The sequence below is a fragment of the Molothrus aeneus genome, chromosome 5 (genome assembly GCF_037042795.1).
Source record: "Molothrus aeneus isolate 106 chromosome 5, BPBGC_Maene_1.0, whole genome shotgun sequence".
In the NCBI taxonomy this organism is placed as follows: Eukaryota; Metazoa; Chordata; class Aves; order Passeriformes; family Icteridae; genus Molothrus; species Molothrus aeneus.
In genome coordinates, this window is record NC_089650.1 from 56,933,986 (window position 1) to 56,954,757 (window position 20,772).

Here is a 20,772-nt window from a genome sequence, read left to right on the forward strand (position 1 = left end):
TAAAACATGTTACATTTAGGAGATGACCTCCTCCCAAATTATTACTTTTGTAAGAGAGCTTGAAAGTACCAGCTGTCAACCAAGAATTTTACAACACGCTTTGGTAATGGCCAGACAGAACTCCTGACAAGTTAGGCCAGATGACTTTTGAAATCCTGTGAACAAGTTCAAGAACTACTTGCATAAAATACCCTGACTGAAATGGGTACTTGCACTACACACCACCTTGGTTATCAAAGGCAAAAACCCTCAAAACATTGTTATTACCTACATCGTATTGACTTGGTTTAACAAATTTTCCCATTGTCCAAAAAACTCCAGAGCCATACCAGAACACCCAATCTACATCCAACATGTAAGAATTAGGATTTCTCTCTGAAACTTTTTTGCAGAATGAAAGTAGACTTAGAAACCCTCTCTCATTCCAAGATACTTAAAGCTTTTCCACTTTCTTTTCAGCACCTTAGTTAAAGGAGTTAGAGTTATTCTAAAAGCAACATTGCTTATAAAGAAACTCAAACACTATTGAACAGATTGAATTATTCTGCACTGCTATAAAAAACCCACAGTGCTGAAAACCATTCATAAAACAGGTGGAGCTACAACAATTCTGATACTATGTTATCTTGGTAAAAATACAAACAAGTAAAAGGCATTGATTTACTGAACCTTATATGCTAAAGGCTCTCAAAACTGTGGGAATCATGTATGTGCTCTGAAGTCTTTATATATAATTTATACTTATTTTATCACCTTTACTAAGAAAAGAGCTTTACATTTTACTCACCTGACATATTTTCCCGTTTCCTTCGTTGCAACAGCACTGCTCTTTCTTTATCTAAACTCCTGAAATTAGAAAATAAATCAGCACATTGAAGTATTAAAACAGACCTCTGGCATTTACCATTGACTACTACAGAATAAACAGTAAAGTAACTAAATGTTCAGATACTTAAAAAATACCAGTTGTGCACTGTTCCATTCTCTTTTAGAGTTCAAAATCAACCAAACTGCTCACCTGGGTTGGCAACGTTCACACAGATATATGTCAGGAATATGCTGTCTGTCAATCCCCATGCAGTCAATGTGCTGCCAGACACTATGAAAAGATCAAAACAAAATCCCAACTTTAAAGAACAATTTAAAAAATTGCATGCACAATACACAGAGAAAGTAAGCTGCTCTTTTTTTTTTTCACTGTCATCTTTACTCAGATTCAATACTGCTTAAAACTACATCTCAATTACTATCTTTGCCACCACCCTGCTAGGTGACTTGTCTTCTCTCTTGGAAATTTTTCTCCAACATCAGAAATAAAATGGTAAATTATCACAACAGAGAACAAGATAGAGACAAATACCCTCAGAAACAAGACTTATGTTTTACATAGCAACAAGTGGTTTGGTTTTAAACAAAAGGATTCAATTCCCTTTTAGAAATGGGTACATAAAATATTTCTATCTAGAGAAATATACACTGAGATACAGTTTGATTTCCTTATATATTTTAAGAGAAAAATACACATTTTTATACACCCTGTTATAAACTGGTAGTACTGTTGAACAGCAAAGAAAGAGCTTTAACTTCTTCCCAGAGTCAGGGAAGAGACTGCTTGCTAGACTCAAGTCTAACCTACAACAGTAGTTTATACTCAGACCTACAATGCTAGAAGGATGAGGGACACAAAAATAGTTATCTTCCCACTTGGAAAGAGTTGTGGTAAATTCACAACTCCTCGCAGAGAATCTCTTCTTCAAAGGAGAAAGACTACCTAACTGGTGACTGCCTACAACTCCACTGCTGGAAGAACATCTTAATACATTTCAAAATAATGAGCAAGATTATCAGAATTTAGGACCATCAGAAATTACTAACAAGCTTGTTACATAAGTAGAGAGAAGAATGGATCTCAATATTTTAACTAGCTATAACTATTGTTTTATAAATACACAAAGATCTAACAAATCCAGCAGTATTCATTAACCAAATTTAAAAAGACAGGCTAATATTGAGTAGAAACATAACATTTGTTTTCTCCTGTTAAGTGTATCAGCTCTAAAAATTTATATTCTCATTTTTCCAATTCCAAGTATTCAAGAGCAATCTCTTATTATACTGCGATCAAGTAGGTGCTTAAGCATAAACTCAGAAGTCTAAACATTTAACTTCAGCTTCTCCACTAAGAACCTAGGTTAGTCTTTTCATACTTACTAACCAAATCCTTTGAAAAATGAAGAGTAATCAGAAAGATCATGCACAGAGAAACCAATACTCAAGAAGTTTCTTTCACATTATTTTGCATCCTTCAAGTTCTTTGATTTACATATACATAATTCACCAAGATGCTTTATTACTCAGTACATGCACATTAAGTAATTCCTGGGTCTTCATTTTACCCTACTAACAAATAACTTGGGACAGAGTACCACAGACATTCTTTTTAGAGGGAAAAAAGGTATACCCTTATTAAGCAGCAATGCACAAGCAAAGGCATGACCAAATTCATGAGTAGTCAAGACTGACCAGAATTAAAATATAAAATAATTACTGGCCTTAACTGACTATGTTGCCTATTAGAAAAACACACAACCTTCAAGCACTTTTTTGATGGAAGGAAATTTTTTGTGACTCATTGTAATTAAAACACCATTTAGTTACATTTACTTTCAGTGCAGCCTTAAGTAATTTTTCCTTTTTAAGTTATTTTAATACGCATTACCTGCATTTGTCACAACAGATCATATATCCATCATCATGTGTAAAGCCACAAATGCATCTGGTAATATCTGTTCCATAGCTTCCATCCTCTGACGTACTGATGGTAGTAGCACTGGAGGTTTCATCGAAGTTGGGAGTGGTAAATATGCCTACTTCATTCTTGCTTATAAGCACTGATGGAGGAGGAGAAGCTGGAGGCGTTGGAGGAGGCCGAGCACCATAGTTATGGTCCTAGAATTTTGTGAAAAGGTAATTTATCGTAAATGCTCATACACTGATGGTTACTCAAGCCAAAATGTAAGAATTCATTTGGCAAAGAACTTCAGGCTTCTTAATTTTGTAGTAAAAGGATAAAATTTTATATTTTTATATCCCAATTTTATATATTTAAAATATTTTAAATTTTGTATTTATATTTTATATCCCACTTTAATCTTATTTTCTAACTTCTCAACTGTGTTGTACGTTTAAGTGCACTATGTTCTACTTCTGATAGACCATTTTTATCCAACTTACCCAACTCCCAATAAGACACAGAAAGCATGAATCAGTTTTTCCAGATAAAACCAGCATATTTTTGCATAATGTACGTTGTACAGAATACTTTGCACAAAACTTACTGCATAGGGCAAACCAATGTAACTGTGTGAATGCGAGCCGCTGGTATACAACTGGTGTGGATAACTGTTCGATTTTTCAACTACCACAGGGCTAGCTTCTACAGATTCTGGTCTGCAAGGCAAAAGACAGAAGAAGAACAAATGCAATTACTATGTAATTTACGTTAATAAATCGGAGGTACTTGCTGCACAACTTCTAATTAATTCCCTGCTGATTCCGTTTAAAGCAGCATGTGGGGGCAGTTACAAACTCGCAAGCCCCCGTGGCCCCCTCACTGAGCGGTAAGAGAGCTGCCGAAGGGAATTCTGCCCGAGGACCGATGCTGCATTCCGGGGGCTGCACGGCCATCGAGCCCGGCAGCGACACACAGCGGCACTGGCGGGGCACCACCGCACCGGCTGCTCCTACAAGCAGGGATCTAACTGCGGCTAATTATCTAAACAAGGCACTTTCTCTTGAGATATTTTTAATCAGAAAAAAAAAGTGATAACAATTTGCAAGACAAGGTTTTGTATCAAAGGCAGTGCCTTCTTCAATTTACAAACTATGGTTTATATGCACTAAACCACAATACAAAGCAAGAAAGATAAAGGAATACTAGAACAGGAAGATCTATTTGAGCACAAAAAATTACATCTTCATGGCCTTTCTCGAGCAGTTGTTCATGTGTGCATGACTGAGATAACTTGCAGGTTTTTTGTTGCACCATATGATTTAATAACACTAAGAGAAATGAATCCAGGTTACTAAAGTGGGGTTTCTTTTAAACAAAAAAAGGCACCATGAAATTTCAACATTTAGAACTGAAGTGGACTTGATTCACATTACAAATCAGGTCTGGTTCAGTTTTCTAATTTTATTTTCGTTATGTGTGAATTCTATTGCCTGTCACATATCTTACTAATTACTTGAGCTAATTTTAAAAATAAACTTGGCATTTCTGAATTATAAATTAAAACAGATACTGATGGGATTGTTTTCTTACACATTAATAGAGGCTTTTTTGCTGTGCCATGAAGCAATGCTAGTTTGTTTTTAAAGGACACCAGAAACCTACATTTGTTACTTTTTTGAAAAGATATAATTAATCATTAACTTTCTGAACAAAATGTGGTATTTTCACATCTCTTTGAAAGTGTCCTACTAATAGGTTTGGTGGCCCATTTCTTCTTAAGAGCTTTTTCCCATGTGAGGTTGCTACCCCAATGATAAAATTGTTTAAGAAGAAACTAGTTAAAAGCACTTCTGAGGGAGGGCTTAATTTCTAGAGTCCAAAGGAAAAAAAATTACAAAGATTATGGTCTCCAACAGTCATCAGCTGCCTTTTTTTGAGAGTGAACAAACATGTGAGCACAAAAATCATGTGAAGTACTAACGTTAAAAATACAACTTCTGACTAGCATAAGACAAACCAAATCTGACAGCACTTGCTCTTTGTTACCTCATAAATGCAGAAAAATCCTCAGTTACTCTCTTACACTCTTTCACAACTTGAAAATACAATTTTATTTGGAGTTTGTTATAATTAGCTCCTAGAAACAGCTTAGAACTTAATCTCATGACTAAAATAAAGACAAAAGATGAAAAAACTGTCCCTTTCCAACCAATTTGCTTTTACCTATTTAACAACACATTTGTGCAGTAATCACACATCTTTTCTGTAATTCTGGTGATGACCCAGCCAACTAAAATGCCAGTGAATGAGGCAATAGCTACACATCCATCATGACTATGGCAGAAATTAGCTTCTCCAGGAACAAGGATGTCTTGACCACTGCACTGCTTCTACTGCTATTCCTCCCCACTTCCTGAATGGCACAAGCAGTAGCACAGGTACTCTTATCCACTCTGTGTTCAATGCTCAAGCTAGGTCTTGCTGAAAAGTACTCTGTTTTCAGAGCAGGAAGGCTTACTAAGGACAGGCAGGAGGGGATTCTGGTACAATCCATCCTGGATTAATTTAGAAGAGTTTCCTTCATTAAAAATAAGTATTACTATGACCTAAATACCAGCTACTTAAACACAGGAACATTCAGTAAAAGATACCAGAATGAAAGTGTCCTAAAAAGAGAGGTTGCATATTTCATCATCTGACTACAGAAGTCAAAAAGATAGTCCAGGTCCCTTTCAAGATTTGAGGCAAGACAAGACACCCAACATCCTACATCCATTTCTTATTACTCTAGCCATTTATGAACCATTTAAGAAAACAAAATTTAATATTTAGAGGCATAACAGTAGTGGGAAGTAAAAGTGTAAAGCTTCCAGAAACATTCATTTATCACCAACTGTTTTAACACTCATAAAACAGATTCAGAGAACAATGTTACTAAGAAAAAGTCACATCTTTACTTGAACAAGGAAAACCAGAAAAATGGTGGGAGCAAAATCAGGTGATACAGAAAGGCAACTATTAAAAAATCTGGAGCACAATCAGCTTTCAGTAAAACCTTTTTTAAATTCTTATCCAGGCACAGACACTACCTTCAATTATAACAGATGCTCACTAGAGCTCTGAATGCAACTGTTACTGCTCCAACTACCCACTGCACTGGGCTGGGGAAGTGGGGAAGAAACCAAGAACTATGGGAAGGAGCTCCAAGGGCATTCACTTAAGCTAGAAATTAACTATCATAGATTTTTACAGTCAACAGGAAAGTGATACAGGTGCCATAAAACAGTACAGAATGAGCACCATTCTTCCAGAGAGCCACAGACAAAATCAACTTTGACAAACAGGTTACTGAATTCCTTATCACTCCTGGTTTTGCCCACCATGTGCATGACCTCAAACAGAAAAGATGCCCTCTATACTCCTGTCTGTTCAAAGTCAAACCCTTCTTCTGAAATAGGCATCTCAGAACTGTAGAGCTTTGAGAAGAAATGCTTCTTGGCAAAATATTTAATTGTACAGATGACTAAAGCATGAGATGTTACCTAATTTAAAAATCAAGTTTTACATTTTTTTGGGCTCAAGTACCAGGGCCCAAGCAGCAAGGCACTAACTAACTACTGTACTACAGACAAACACCCCCTCATTTCACCACTGGCATTCTTACAGCCATCCCGGAAAGCAAGTTTCAGGAGGAAAAGACGTAAGCATTCAGATCTGTGAACACACTGTAAGGCTTTCCTTGCTTGTATTTTTGGACATCAGCCAATTCTGTCAGAGACTGTGGTACTAAGACTGTCAGTCCTCTGATCATACCACATTTTTCAACTTCACCTCAAACAACTGCTGTCTTACTGCGTAACTAAAAGATATTTATTGTATTTTTGGTTTTCATCCAAACTACAGTGTTTGTATTACAACACAGTATATATGAAGCTTGATCAAAATGTTAATATTATTTTCTAAATAAACAAACACTGTGATAAACTGACCATATTTTGCTAAAATATCATATATACTTGTTAAGCATTGTGGTCAGCAAATTGTGGTCAGCAATTCAAATCTGTGCAAAATGTTCACAGGAAACAAAACAAAAAGCTCTACACAAAAGCTTTCCACATGCTCTTGGGCTGCAGTGATTTAAGACATTCCTATACCTTGAAAACAGAAATATAATATTTTCTAAAGTAAGTTTAAAACGCAAAGATGCCCCTATTAAAAAAAAAAGCCTTGAGAGAATTTTCATTTAGGAAGTGAAACAACTTCATGTTCTGAGTCATTTCCTACTGTTCATATCTAAAATGGAAACAAAATATTCTGCATGTTGCCAGTAGATGGCATTAGTGAGAAACTAAAAGCAACACCTGAGCCCAGTTAATTTACAAAACCTCAGTCACTACACTTTTATAGTTAGTTAACCTGTATTAAGGAAATCAACCTGCAATGATTCAAAGGAAGCCAATTCGTCTCTAAAATGTCATCTCCCTCACTCCACTCCCTTTAAACATTGTTTTGTTTCTGACCATTTAGTAATAAATTAAAAAAAAAAAAAAAAAAAAAAAAAAGAAAAAACCAGCCCACAATTTTTGACTAATACCCAAAATACAGTCAGTTAGAATTTAGGGCCATCAACCACTTCCATAAATATATAGATATTCAGGAAACAAAATCTCACTAAAATGCTCAAAGACAGGAGCATTTTAGGCGGTGAGCTAAGCATACGAGTACTTCCTGAACATTTGTCTGAACTCCAAATGCAACCTCTCAGCAACATCCATCTTCCACAATCCAGTTTGATAGGTCTAATTTTCAAAGAATTTAGGTTTGTTTTCTGTTTGTACCAGCACACCTGAACAGTATTTAGCTGAAGGCCATCTCAGACAAAAGAATACAATATATTTTGAATGAGAAAAAACATTTTCTATTTCAAGACACTTCATCTAACCAAAGACATTTGACAGGCTTCAATAGCTAGACACCAAGAACCAAGGACTGCTTCTCTAGCAGGGAGTGGGTTCTGCTACCTAAGCACCTTGTAGCAGGCCCTACAAGTACAGGCTGGCCCGATGCTATCTGTATGTAAGACTGCACCAATGTTTTCTCCTGGATACTGAACTCAGCACAGTGATCTGTACACTGTGATTCTGAGGTTTATTATACAGGCCTTCTCCCTAAAAAACGTGTATGGCTATAACCAGAAAAGCAGTACCATCAATGGCATTTCCCAATGTGTAGTTTATACTTATGCTTTAAGCTACATAAGCACTCTCTGAAGCCAGGAAGAGTATTTTGAACCTTCAGAAATGGCTTGTTCTGCTTACAAGTACAAGGACCTTACCACTAAGAAGTCACAAATCCCCATTTGCAGTAAGATCATAAAGGCCAAGCATGTGTGTTTTGACTACAATGACACAAAGATTTATCTGGAGACTCCACTCAAGTACACGTAACATAAGAAACAAACTATTTCACCCAATTTTTAAGATCCTTAAACCTCTTAGTAGGCTACTCCACACACAGCTATTTGCTACAATTATTAAAATATGTGGAACTATTAATCATATAAAACATCCCCTCTTTTAATAAGCTTATGCCTTGGTTGAAAACATAAGGAAAAATCTTTCAGCACTAGGAGACTGCACTACACAAAGAGCTTTTCCCTAAGCTTCTTCTCCTGCATAATCAAGTTTGCCACTCCCCCACTCTTGTGTTTGCTCATGCTTCAGCAACTGATGAAGCAATATCCGACCTGCCAGTCACAGTGGAAAAATTCTAGCTCCTCCCTCCTGGGAAAACCCCAGAACTTGCTCAAAGACCATCTAGGACTGTTACTAATACACTCCACGTCCAACATGCTACCCCCTCTGGAAGAAAATGTACAAGAACAAAGAGTAAACCACACGGTTTGTGATAGCAAGGGTTTACAACCATGTAAGCTGGGAGATTAGGGACACACCTTTGTGTCACACTTCTTGTGACAGTGACATGGCTTTTAAATCAGCGTACACCAATCATGCAACTACACACATTTCAGTGTGAGTACGGCAGAGACGACAAGAATTAATCTAAGTGGTAACAGCCACTTAACATCTGAAGAAAAGCAGCGCCTAACTGGGTCACTCTGCCACAGTATCAAGCACATAACACACTGTGAACTCTATCTTGTTTATACTGACAACTAAATTTATTTATTTTAATTTCAGCATGACACGCTGTGTCTGCAAGGAATGTCAGCAACCTCAGGAATCATGACCCTCTCTAAACATAAAATCACGGGGAAAAAAAATTAAAAGAAATGTGAATGGTTCACTACAGTTAAAATTTTTCTGCACCAAGGTTAAGAGCATTTATAATATGAAAAGATAAAACAACTTTAAAAATTAATTGTAACAAAAAATTTTGAATTGCAAATTCTTGGTCCTCTTCAAATAAATGGCACAAACCTAGAATAGCTTCATATACACCTGGAAGCACAGTAGAGAAACATTCTTTTAAAAAGCAGTTCTAGAGTTTTCCTAAAACTTTCATTCAAAGTTTGGAAGAAAAACTACTTGCTTCTTGAACATTCTGTGTGCTACACACACAGGAAGGTTTGTTTGACAAGAAATGTATCCAGTCAGAGATCAACAATACCTAAACCTTAGCCCCTCGATACTGTACAGGAGACTAGGGGGAAAACCAGAAAAGAACCACAACACAAAAAACCACACATGCACAACACAGCTCCCCCCCAACCCTAAAAAAAAACCCCCCAAGTCACCCTCCCCATCCCCCAAAACCCAGAAACTCACTACACTACAATATTGGTGCAAAGCCAGACTTTACTGAATGCATGATTTCACTGGCTCTTTTGTAACCCTTTATACAGTTACTAAATTATTTTCTACTAGCTTTACAATTAGAAATAACTTTGTGAAGACATGGTATTAGTATTTCAGCTAGGCCTTCAACTTTCATTAAGAAATGCACCCTTGCCTTGATTACTACTACTTTCTTGCAGTTTAATGCATCAAATTATTTTATCTAATGTGCAAAATCAAAAAAAAATTTTTACATGTAGTTAAAAAGGAAACCGAAATGACAAAATATTTGAAGTATGAGAAGTAAACCAAGCAGCATCTTTGTCAGTCTGATAAGCAAGAAAAACATGCATTTGTAGAAACATTTAGCTTCTCTCCTTTGCTCCCCCTAAAGTGGAAGAAACTGACATAAGAATGAAGGGACAGTTATTAATTTAAGTAATTAAAAATTCAACAAAACTAAGGAAATTCTTTAAGTTTTCTCCAACTGTATTCAAAAAATGGCCATGAAGGAAAAATTAAAGTAATTAGAAATAGGTAAGAGAACTTACAAATTATGTTCACATACTTACTCTGAGCCTGCAGCCATTTCCAAATAAGAAGTATCTGCTGTGTCAACCCCCAATGGGATCACTATGCTCATGACGTTCGTTTCTGATAAATTCGATTACTACGGAGTCCTATGCATTGGTATCCAAAACACTGGGGCATGCCAGCCACAGTGCTCATTGCAAACATCTAAGTGCATCCACAAACCCTGCCAAAAACAAAACACAACATGCATGAGATTAGGTCAGTTCATTCTAAACCCAGGCAATTTTACATCACATATTTCTTTTAAAAATTTGCCATTTATATCTGTCACAATTACTTCGCTAGTTGTATTTTACAAAAACAAAAGGAGAACATTCAATCTTCTCTAAAATTAACTGCAAATAAACTTCTTTAAAGAGTGTGATGATCTTAACACCTGAACTTGAATATATTACAAACGAACAATCATTCAAGTTTGTGATTAAAAACCCCAGCATAATCAGGGAAGTGCCAGAGACTGGCCCTGTGTTGTCAAAGCTCAGTTACTGTACCTTTCAACAGAAACCTATTTAGAGAATTTGCAACTAAGTCTTAGCCAGCACTGTTCTCTTTTGTTTTGCACTTAAAAAAACCTTATGTCTTAACTGCTATGTAGTATTTTTTAAAAAACAAAGTAATTCTAGTAATTCATAATGATAGGAAACATCTTCCATTTTAATAAATCACCTTTACAAGATACTATGCCCATTCAGGGCCACTTTTGGAAGTAATGTTTTTTAAAGGAGTAAAATAAAAACAATCAGTAGTAGTTTTTAACTGTAGAGCAAACTACAATCTGCTTGACTCACACGAGTGAATGTAGGATCCAACCTGTATGCCAGTAACTACCAGTCCCCCTCTTCCCTTACTACATAGGGCAGAACACCCAACCAAGTACAAGAGAATTGTGAACAGCTCTCAGCTAGTCACAGATGAGTAAATTAATGCACTTTTATACACTCATATAGACCACATTTTACACATGCGACTAGGTTACTTAAGTAAAATAGCCCAGTATCTTCACTAGTTACATAATGAGTAATTGCAAACTCTTACCAAAATGTCAAAGTTGCAAGACCACAAACCACTTTGCAATGAAGCACATACTGTGCCTAATAAAGACACTCCTCTCATACCACAAAATGTTGTATCTTTGATGTCTACATGAGCTCAATAATTTTGAGATCAATGTCTTTTCACAGAATCACAGAATGGGCTGAGTTTGAAGGAACCCACCAGGATCATCAAGACCAACTCCTGGCCATGCATGGCACCATTCCCAGGAGTCACCCCATGTGCCTGAGGGCATCGCCCAAACGCTCCTTGAGCTCTCTCAGGCTGGGGCTGTGACCACTGCCCTGGGGAGCCTGTTCAGAGCCCAGCCACCCTATGGGGGAAGAACCTTCTCCCAACCAATGCTGAAACTAAACCTCCCCCAGCACAACTGCAGGCCACTCCCTCAGGTCCTGTCACTGGTGACTGCACAGCAGAGATCAGGGTCTGTCCCTCCTCTTCCCCTCATGAGGAAGTTGTAACTGCAGCGAGGTCTTCCCTCAGTCTCCTCCGGGCTGAACAGCCCAAGTGACCTCAGCCACTCCTTACACAGCTTCTCCTCAAGGTCCTTCACCACCTTTGGGCACTCTCTAATAGTTTCATGTCTTTTCTATATTGTGGGGCCCAAACCTGTCCCTAGCACTCGAGATGAGGCCACCCCAGTGCAGTGCAGAGCAGGACAATCCCCTCTCTTGCCCAGCTGGTGCTGCTGTGCCTGATGGCCCCTGGACATGGGTGGCCCTCCCTGGCTGCCAGGGCACTGCTGACTCATGTTCAGCTAGTCAGGACCAGGACCCCCCAGGTCCCTTGCTGCTCTCCAGCCTCTCATTCTCAGTCTGTCCATACATCCACAGGTGCCCCATTCCAGGTGTAGAATCCAGCAAGCCCCCGGTGAGAAATGGACTTCAGATAAAAAACCACTGTGAATTGAATCTGAATTGTCTTCTTTTACTGATTAGGTCAGCACCTTCAAGATGACAAAGTGGCATGTACAAGACATCTCTAAAGTATGAGATGGCAGCAAGTCTTCATCTAACTTCCTATATTTTTTAACACTAGTGAAGATTGGCAATTAACTTAAGAACATGCCAAGATGTTTGAAGTGCCTAAACCTACAGCTAGTTCACTCTCCTAGACAGCAAAAGATGTGATTTGGTCCTATTATGTGAGACACCAAATACAATGAGCTAGAAAGTTATTGGGCCAAGTAGCCATTAGAATATTTTGCTTTCCTCACTTAAATACTGATGTTTTCTTACTAAATACCACAAGTAACAAACTGCATCAGTAGCTATGCAAAAAAATTAAGAAAAAATATCTTATTTTCAAGAATAAGTAGCAAGAAAAATATGTTGAATCAAAAGCAGGTATAAAATATTTTCAGTAGAAGGGCTGAAAAAACCATAAGCCCCTCTACCAGTTTAAGTGAGCACTCATTTTCCCACCATACAGCTAACTCTACTCATAGGGCAGAACCCTGAACTGGCTGTACCTACCACTTAAAGGAAACATCAACTCACCATTTAGTCCCCATCTTCGAAAAAGTAAAAAAATTTACCCAATAACTTCAAAGAAACCATGAATTCTCTAAATCCAGGTAAATCAGCTAGGCCAGGGTTAATTGCTGCTCCAGTACCCCCTGCAGTGTGACCTAGGCTACCAAATCATCAGCAGAATGGAGCTTTTACTTTATGCCTCTTATTAGGTAATTCTTAAAAAACAGCTTTAGTGGTTCAATGTAGGTCTAAAAGACATATTAGACAACATGGTCTGGCATCAAGATCCTCACTTAGAAAGGTGTTTCTTGCACTTAACTTGATTTTGTTGGTGCTGTGGTTTTCCTTAAAACATTTTCTTTAAACACTTCTGACCAGGTAGAGCATCAGCTGTAAAATAACCAGGCAAAAATGCCCTGGAGACTGATGGAAGTGAGGAACACGTTTAGAAAGCTGTCTCATGGGCTGTAACATCTCCAAACTTACATAAAACAACTGAGACTACCCAATCACCATAAATTCAAGTGACCTCCACTGTCAACACAGAGATCTGCTTACCAAATCTGATAATCAAGTGATATTTGGGGCTTTTTTAAAATGTAATGCAGAAAAAGAAGAGCTATGCATGTTTTATAGCTACATATAGATTGAAAATCAATGGCTAATGCATGTTCCCATTCATGACAATGCAAATACACCACCATTCACACAAAAAAAAACCAAACAACAAAAACAACAACAGCAACAACAACAACAAAAAAAAACAAACAAAAAACCCCCAAAAAACAACAACAACAACAAAAAAACAACCAAAAACCCAACCAAACAAAAAAACAACAAAAAAAGGGGGAGACTCAACCAAAACCAACTTCCTGCCCCATGGCAAGTTATTCAAATACAGCCTTGTCAGAATTCAGGAAAAAATTCTAATAACCTGATCTACACTGAGTAAGGTCAGAAACTTGAGGAATCAAGATTTTTTTCCCTGAAGAGCATTAAACAGATGTTTTCTCTAAAAGAAGTAGAACATGATTGCAATACTAACTCACTGGTTTTTACCACCTTCTTCATCACATCCACAGAAGTCCCTAAAGCTTTTCCTTTGCCTATAGTTCAGTATGGAAGAATGAAGGCAGTCACTGGCTTGCAATACCTACCTGGCCAAGTTAATTCAAACAAACACTGCTCATTATTTATGACTAGCCATCCTCAACAAATGCCCGTAATGAGAGTGGGGGGAGATCTAGGATAAATTAATAACACTACACCCACTTATTAAACAAAACTGTGACCTTATATATAGGCCATCCAATTATGATCCCTACAGTGATGTTAAATTTGGAATGATGGAAAATAATATTTTTTCCATCATGTCAGAATCAGAAGCATTGTCATGACACACTAATATTCCCAGTATTTTCATAAGTTCAGAAAGAAAATATCACAACCACTGGGGAATTTTATCTATGAAGAGATTGCTTATCCTTTGAAGCTTGGTATTTTAGATGAGTCATAAAATACTATCTGCTGTCATGATTTGGTACTTTCCAACTCCTGCAAGTATCCATCTATTTCAAGTAATTATTCTTTCAGAACTCTGACAAACTGTCATCCATGGCCTTTAAGAAACTGTTTTCATAGGTACATTCATTTCCACAACTTACTGTTTAAGAAAGTCTTTCTTCAAGCAGTACATGAATTTGAAAGACAGGAAGACCACACTGGTTATTCCAGGTAATTTCAGGGTCACAGAGTTAAAAGCCACCATATAAAAACTGCTAGTCCAAAGTTCACTGATCAGCTCTTTACTGGGCAAAGTGGCTCATCTATTGTACCTTAATTAACAACAATTTTGTTACAGTCTACTCCATTAGTAATAGTACACTCTAAGCTCTGAAAGCATTTTGGCAATTTCTTAAATCACCAAATTTTCTCATAATCACCCTACAGCTTTATTACAGGAGAAAAAACATCCCTTATTCAAATAAATTTTGCTTTTATTTAGTTGCAGTAAAAAAGTTGATCTTGCCCTAATAATAAAAAGCTCATCTTAAAACCCAGACAAATGTCTGGTTAAAACATTTATTTTGTGCAAGATCAACCTCTTCACACCCATCACACTTCACCATTCACTCATACTGATTCACACTTTTAATGGCACTTCTCTTTGTCCCTAGAGAATACACAGGAGCTTTTTGACTCAACAGCTGCATCAAGTCTAAAATACCTGAAGCCTCACCATACTCCTTATGATCCATTTTGTTTATGACACCAGGACCCTTTTTTGTATAAATTATTTGTACTCGAAAACCAGAAGAGCGCAATACATTCCAAAATATTAATCTCTGTGGCTTTGTACAGAGAACACAATTTATGCTTTAAAGAACAGGAAATAACTCAAACCTTATCCCTGAGGTATTCCACTAAAACAACATTATTCTGTGGTCTAGCAGAGACTACAGGTTTCCTTTCTCTCACGTCCTCCTAAGATCACTTGTGTCACATCAGGAGAAAAAACTTAACTTTGCCACTGGTACACAAAGGAGGAGAAACCCCCAAATATAGACAGCTCAGCTCTTGAATCAGAAGGTAAGGGTGTGATCTCCAGAAATTACACCAGTAGTGTTAAACCTGTTAGACCCTATGCTGTATGCTTAAGAATATTAAAGCTTTCATCTAGATGCACATACAAAACTTTTCATAAAAATCAGTAAGAGATGGTGGCAACACCATTAACAATTTACTTGTCTTAAACATAAAAAAAAATCCTAAAGAGACATTAACATATCAAGACAGCATTACTACTTGTATAATACTTACAGTAACATTATTATTACAATATGATGAGGGTTTCTAGTTTGTTGGGGGTTTTTTAACAATGCTTACATCTAATACTACAAAAACCAAAGAGGAAAAAATATTAATAAAAGCTGTTTCTGCTAAGTCTTCTTCACATCTGACAACTTTTTACAGACAGTGTCCCTGTTGCTTGTTTTTTCCTTTCCATGAACAATTTCCAGATTCTGTTGTCATGTGACAAATACAATAAGTATACAGAAGTTAGAAAAAATACATTTACTATAGATGTTAGGAACAGATTCAAAGCAACTCGAAACTTAACATTTGTTTTCTAATTTATAAAGGGACGTAAGTGGAACAATGAATTAAGCCTACAGTTAAATTATATCCTATCTCAAATATAAGAATTTCCCCACATACACAGAAGACTACATTAACTTAAGTACATGGATTGCTAGATCAGTTCAAGTTTCTCACATCACTAGGCATTACAAAAACACAAAATCTTTTTGTTCCTGTTTTTATGAATTTTGTATACATGTAAAGTTCTTCAATATTTTTCTCTGCAGTTATCACCCATCAACAATTACAAGATAAAAAAATAGTTATTAGACGGTTTAGATGTTTCAAGATTTGGGAGATTTCATCACAGAATGGCTCTGCCAGGATCTTCCTTCAAATTACCAGGATCTTCCTAAACTCAGAGGTTTAAGGAGAAAAATCTAATTCTAATTAGCTTATAGGCTATTTCATTGGATGCAACAGTGCTGGTTTAAGATAAATAATTAGATTTTCTACTGATGCATACAACTTCACCATGAAGTCCTTAACTCATGTCACTACAGAAGTATTTATACACTAACCAAATTACCATCTCTATACTCTACTTTTGCAAGGTCTATATACAAAATCCACATAACTAGAGTTGAAGAAAAATTAATCAGAACCTTCTAACCTATCTACACATGACAACTATCTTTCCTTAAAAGCAAAATTATGTAACTTGAAATGTATATTACAAAATACATAAAAGGTGAAAGTGGTAACTTTCCCATATGTAGTAAATAGAGTAACTGAAATGGCCAGGAATAATTGTCAGTCCCCTCACTCCAACACCTAAAAAGTTTCATTGTTTTCCAATTTAACCAACAATGGACAGTTCACCTAGCTCACCTCATGCTTATGAAGAGCTTATTTCCCCTCAACACAAGCACAGAAGAGGCTCCCTTTTGCTCAACTCTGAGTACTGGTAAACCCCTTCCCTCACACCTTTAAATCCAGGCAAGAAATTAATAACCATTTCCTGGAGCAATATTAAGTATCACAATACACACAGTATATATGAAGGCTCATTTTCATGAGATGTGTACGAATCTTAAGGGAGTCAACTTGAAGCAACAAATGAAATTGCTGAAACAGTTCACTTTCCACTCAAGCACTGACCAAGGAAGAAGAGTTACAAGATTTACAGATAAAAAATAAATCAGTGTTAAAACACACAAACATGACACTCTTGAGTTAAGCAGCACCTTTCAGTTTAACCAGCACACAATGCTAACCTGGTTGTAACTTCCAAGTCAATTTGAATGTACAAGTGTTCTACTCTTAATTTCCATTTGCTCCCAGTAGAAAATTCACACTACTGTGAGTCCAGGTTAGTTCCAAAGTTACAAAGGACCACTACAAAACTAATTACTGTTTCCCATATCAATAAGGTCTTTCAGTCAAGATGCAAAGATTTCCAAGATTGTGTTACTGCTTTCAGACCTCTGCTGACTCCTGCATATCTTACTGTTACTTGTTTACACAAAGTCATCTCAGGTGGTAGATGACCAAAAGTTAGTATTCTGTTTTACTGCATTTTATTACCTCACCATGCATCTTCTATGCGTGAGCTGCATTTATTGAGAATGCAATCTAAGCATTCTCCTCCTCCCTCCAGTTACATCATGTGTGTACACACATTTTGCAATCATGAGCAAAAGCAATTCTTGTCATACTTTCCTTCAGATTTACAGGCCAATAATTTTAACGCATGGTCATGGGAACCACCCTTGACCACCAGAAATCCACAAGAAAGTTGATACACCTATGCCCTAGCACAGTCTATACACTAGAAATCTAACTAAAAATGCAACTGTCAATAGTTTGTCAGGCTCCACAAACACAGAGTGAAAACTGATGTCCTGAACTGTCACAAGGCCAACAAACTAAGCTTTACTACCTACAGGTTTTTCCCTCCTTTGGAATTTTTTTGTTTATTTTTGGTTTGGGAGGTGTGTGTTGGGTTCTGTTTGTTTGTTGGGTTTGTTTGATTTTTTAACTTTCTTTTTAATTGAAATGGACTAAGAGGGAAGATTTAAAGAAGATTTCATTAAATAACATCATGCTTTTCTAAACTGCTGCTTTCTACTACTGCTCTGAGCATACAAGTCTAACAAGAAATGAGATTATTTTTAAAATTAGCAAGAGACACTGGCATTTTAATGGTACATTCTAGGTATCATTCAAATAATGAACTCTACTGTGCACGTGTATATATGTATATACTTGTATCAACACACAAATATGGAAAAAATAAGCAGCATATATACACATACCATAAAATAAATGTATAAAGTAATCAATATTTATTCATTGCTGTCTCTCAGGAGGTAACATGCCTTTAATCAGACCTAGAAGCAGAATACATGAATAAATGACTAATTTATATACAAGGAAGTTTTCTCTGTTTCCCCTAGCATGCTCCATAACTGTACAGATTTCCTAAGAGATCAGGATGGATATCCAACTTCCAGATGTTACACAAGTGCAGTAACAACAGCACAGACTTAGAAACAACTGCAAGTCCAAATTCAGACCTTTGCTACTGTTTGCTGCTTTCTATGGTAACCTAACAGATAACTTCCCTTACTTCTAATTTGTGCTGAAACAAAAAAGGGGAGTAGGAGAAATAAGACAGAGTAGGTACACTCAAATATACAAATTAAGACAATTAATGACCAAGTCCTGCAAATCATATAGAAGAAACAACTTGTTCTAGAAGAAATCTGGTATTTGGAGCATGTGCTCAAACATTCCCACTTAATCCTCTCTATATCCCTCTGAGCAGTATCTTCTTCCTCATCACAATATTAACTGCTTCTAGCCTCACTCACAAGCCCCTCAATATCCTCCCCTATGCTGTTCAGGGTCACCTACACATTGTCAGTACTCATGTCCATCTAACCTTTCTCATGTACCCTGCCAGACAGACAAAAACCCAAAAAAGTACTTGCAATGGCTGGTTTGAAGTCACACATGACAGATAATGGCTAAAATCATTATGCTTCCTCTCCCTGTTTCTCACAGGACACTGCTCATAGCTGCCCCCACCTCCTTTTGGATTTTCAGAAAGCTTCAGAGAGCTCAAGGCTACTAAGTTCCCAGCCCTGTCAAACTTCTGTTTTATCACATTGGTTGTACTGACACAGACCTACTTAATCATTAGACCAACTTATTTAAAAAACACTCTTATTACAACCAACTACAAAGTAAGACTCCCCCTCCAACTATGCTTTTAAAATAGTGCCAATAAGCACAATTTACTAGCACAGAATCACAGAATGGCTTGGGTTTGAAGTGACCTGAAGGATGATCCAGTTCCAACATCCCTGCTGTAGGCAGGGACACCAGGTTGCTCAGGGTCCCCATCCAACCTGGGCTTCAACACTTCCAGTGATGGGACGCCCACAACTTCTCTGGGCAACCTGTTTCAGCTTAGGAACACCCTGAGACAAATGCAGGATTTTACATTCCATAAAGACCACAGTCACGTTTGTAATGACAGCCAAACTTTATGAATTGGTCAGACTTTAGTATCTAAAACAGGGAAATAAAAACCCCTGCCTCCTTCATGGTATCCAAGATTTATGCATAAAAAGTTTGAGTTTCCATCATGCCACAAGGTCTTCATTGGTACACAGGTCATAGTATGCACTACACAGACTCCAGCCTGCACAAAGCAAGCCACACTTGTGAGCACAAAGCAAGAGTCAGTCTGCCAGTTTAGCCAAGCCTCTGCTACACACCAAAGCTGCTTTCCACTGGACTTATTGCCTTTACTAGCTGGTCCTGCTAGTAGTGCTGCTCTTGCTTACTCCTGTGAGTGAAAGCAAGGTCTCTTCCTCAAATATTTATGCTCGTCCCTTAAACATCAAGGCTTGACCTTACCTCTTCTCTCTCTTCACTCCTTTTCTTCTCTCAGTGGAAGTTAGACAAAATAGGGGACTAGGAAGAGAAAAAGAATGAGTGGTAGAAGGGAAATAAAGGTAAAAGCAGTTACAGAGAGAATAAGGATTAGTTTATTGAACAGGAATCGACCAAAGAAACAGTAAACAGAGATATACTAACACATACCACGCTTACAGATTTTAGGTTTTCTATTTGCAGAACTCAACACCCAGGATTGAAAATTAACTGCCAATTGCTTGATGTCAGTAAGTTTACTAAACATCTGCTATACTTCTGAAAATAAATTATACAAAAAAAGTCCTAGCCATTCAAAAACCATCAATTATTTGAGCTGGAGAGCCAAGGAACTGTAAAACACAAAAGAACTACAGCACATGAAGAGGTGTAAAATTATTTTTTCCTAGCAATATTGCATATTGCCTGGAGAAGTCTATTTTATCTACCTAACATTAGCTGTTATAGTCTATCACTGAAAAATGTAAAATGCTTTAAAGAAAAATTCAAAGGCTAGGAATACTAATAAAGTAGTTTGCCAGAAAAAATATCTCTGCTTTATGTAATTTTTTTGCATCAGCTATTTTACTGCAAATGAGTATTTCTCCATCTAGCACAAAATGATAAAAAGCTGTTCATTAAACTTAGACAAACTGTCTGTATGTGACTTAGCAATTACTCTCAATGAAAACATTTTATCTGTTATCTTACATTATTATTCTTGACAAATGAAAACATTTTATCTGTTATCTTACATTATTATTCTTGACAAACATCCTAAAAAATAAAGGTTTCCTGCAAGTATATACAGTCCACATTCTGTAAGAATATCCAAATTCACATCTACAACTGTATGGGCTAAGTCTATTTATTTTTTATTAAATATAACAGTATACCTCATGGCAATTCAGTCACCAATACTCCTCCCAACAAGTACAGATTTTGGGGTGAAAAAATAGGTGGCTAAAAATAAATATTGGCATTGCCTTCAACACTATAAATATTTTGTGGGCTTTATGATCCCAAATAAGCTAATTAATTTTTTCTATGCTGCTCAATAAGACTTGGGAGTCTACTGTAATTATTAGCCAGC

The 20,772-nt window shown here is 36.9% G+C and overlaps 1 protein-coding gene across 3 annotated transcripts in view; it reads right to left on the reverse strand.

The window, feature by feature from the left end:
• KMT2E (lysine methyltransferase 2E (inactive)) overlaps positions 1-20,772 on the reverse strand; it is a 55,685-nt gene that overhangs the window by 27,192 nt on the left and 7,721 nt on the right. For 2 of the 3 annotated variants that reach the window (XM_066550845.1, XM_066550842.1), the window contains exons 2-6: positions 10,104-10,288; positions 3,339-3,450; positions 2,720-2,949; positions 1,019-1,099; positions 788-846 (exon numbers count right to left, since the gene is read on the reverse strand). In XM_066550845.1, coding sequence (XP_066406942.1) covers positions 788-846; positions 1,019-1,099; positions 2,720-2,949; positions 3,339-3,450; positions 10,104-10,174 — 553 coding nt within the window. In that variant the 5' untranslated portion in view covers positions 10,175-10,288. Of the gene's footprint in view, positions 1-787; positions 847-1,018; positions 1,100-2,719; positions 2,950-3,338; positions 3,451-10,103; positions 10,289-19,664; positions 19,722-20,772 lie in introns of all 3 variants that reach the window. The other variant, XM_066550843.1, reaches the window with a different exon arrangement.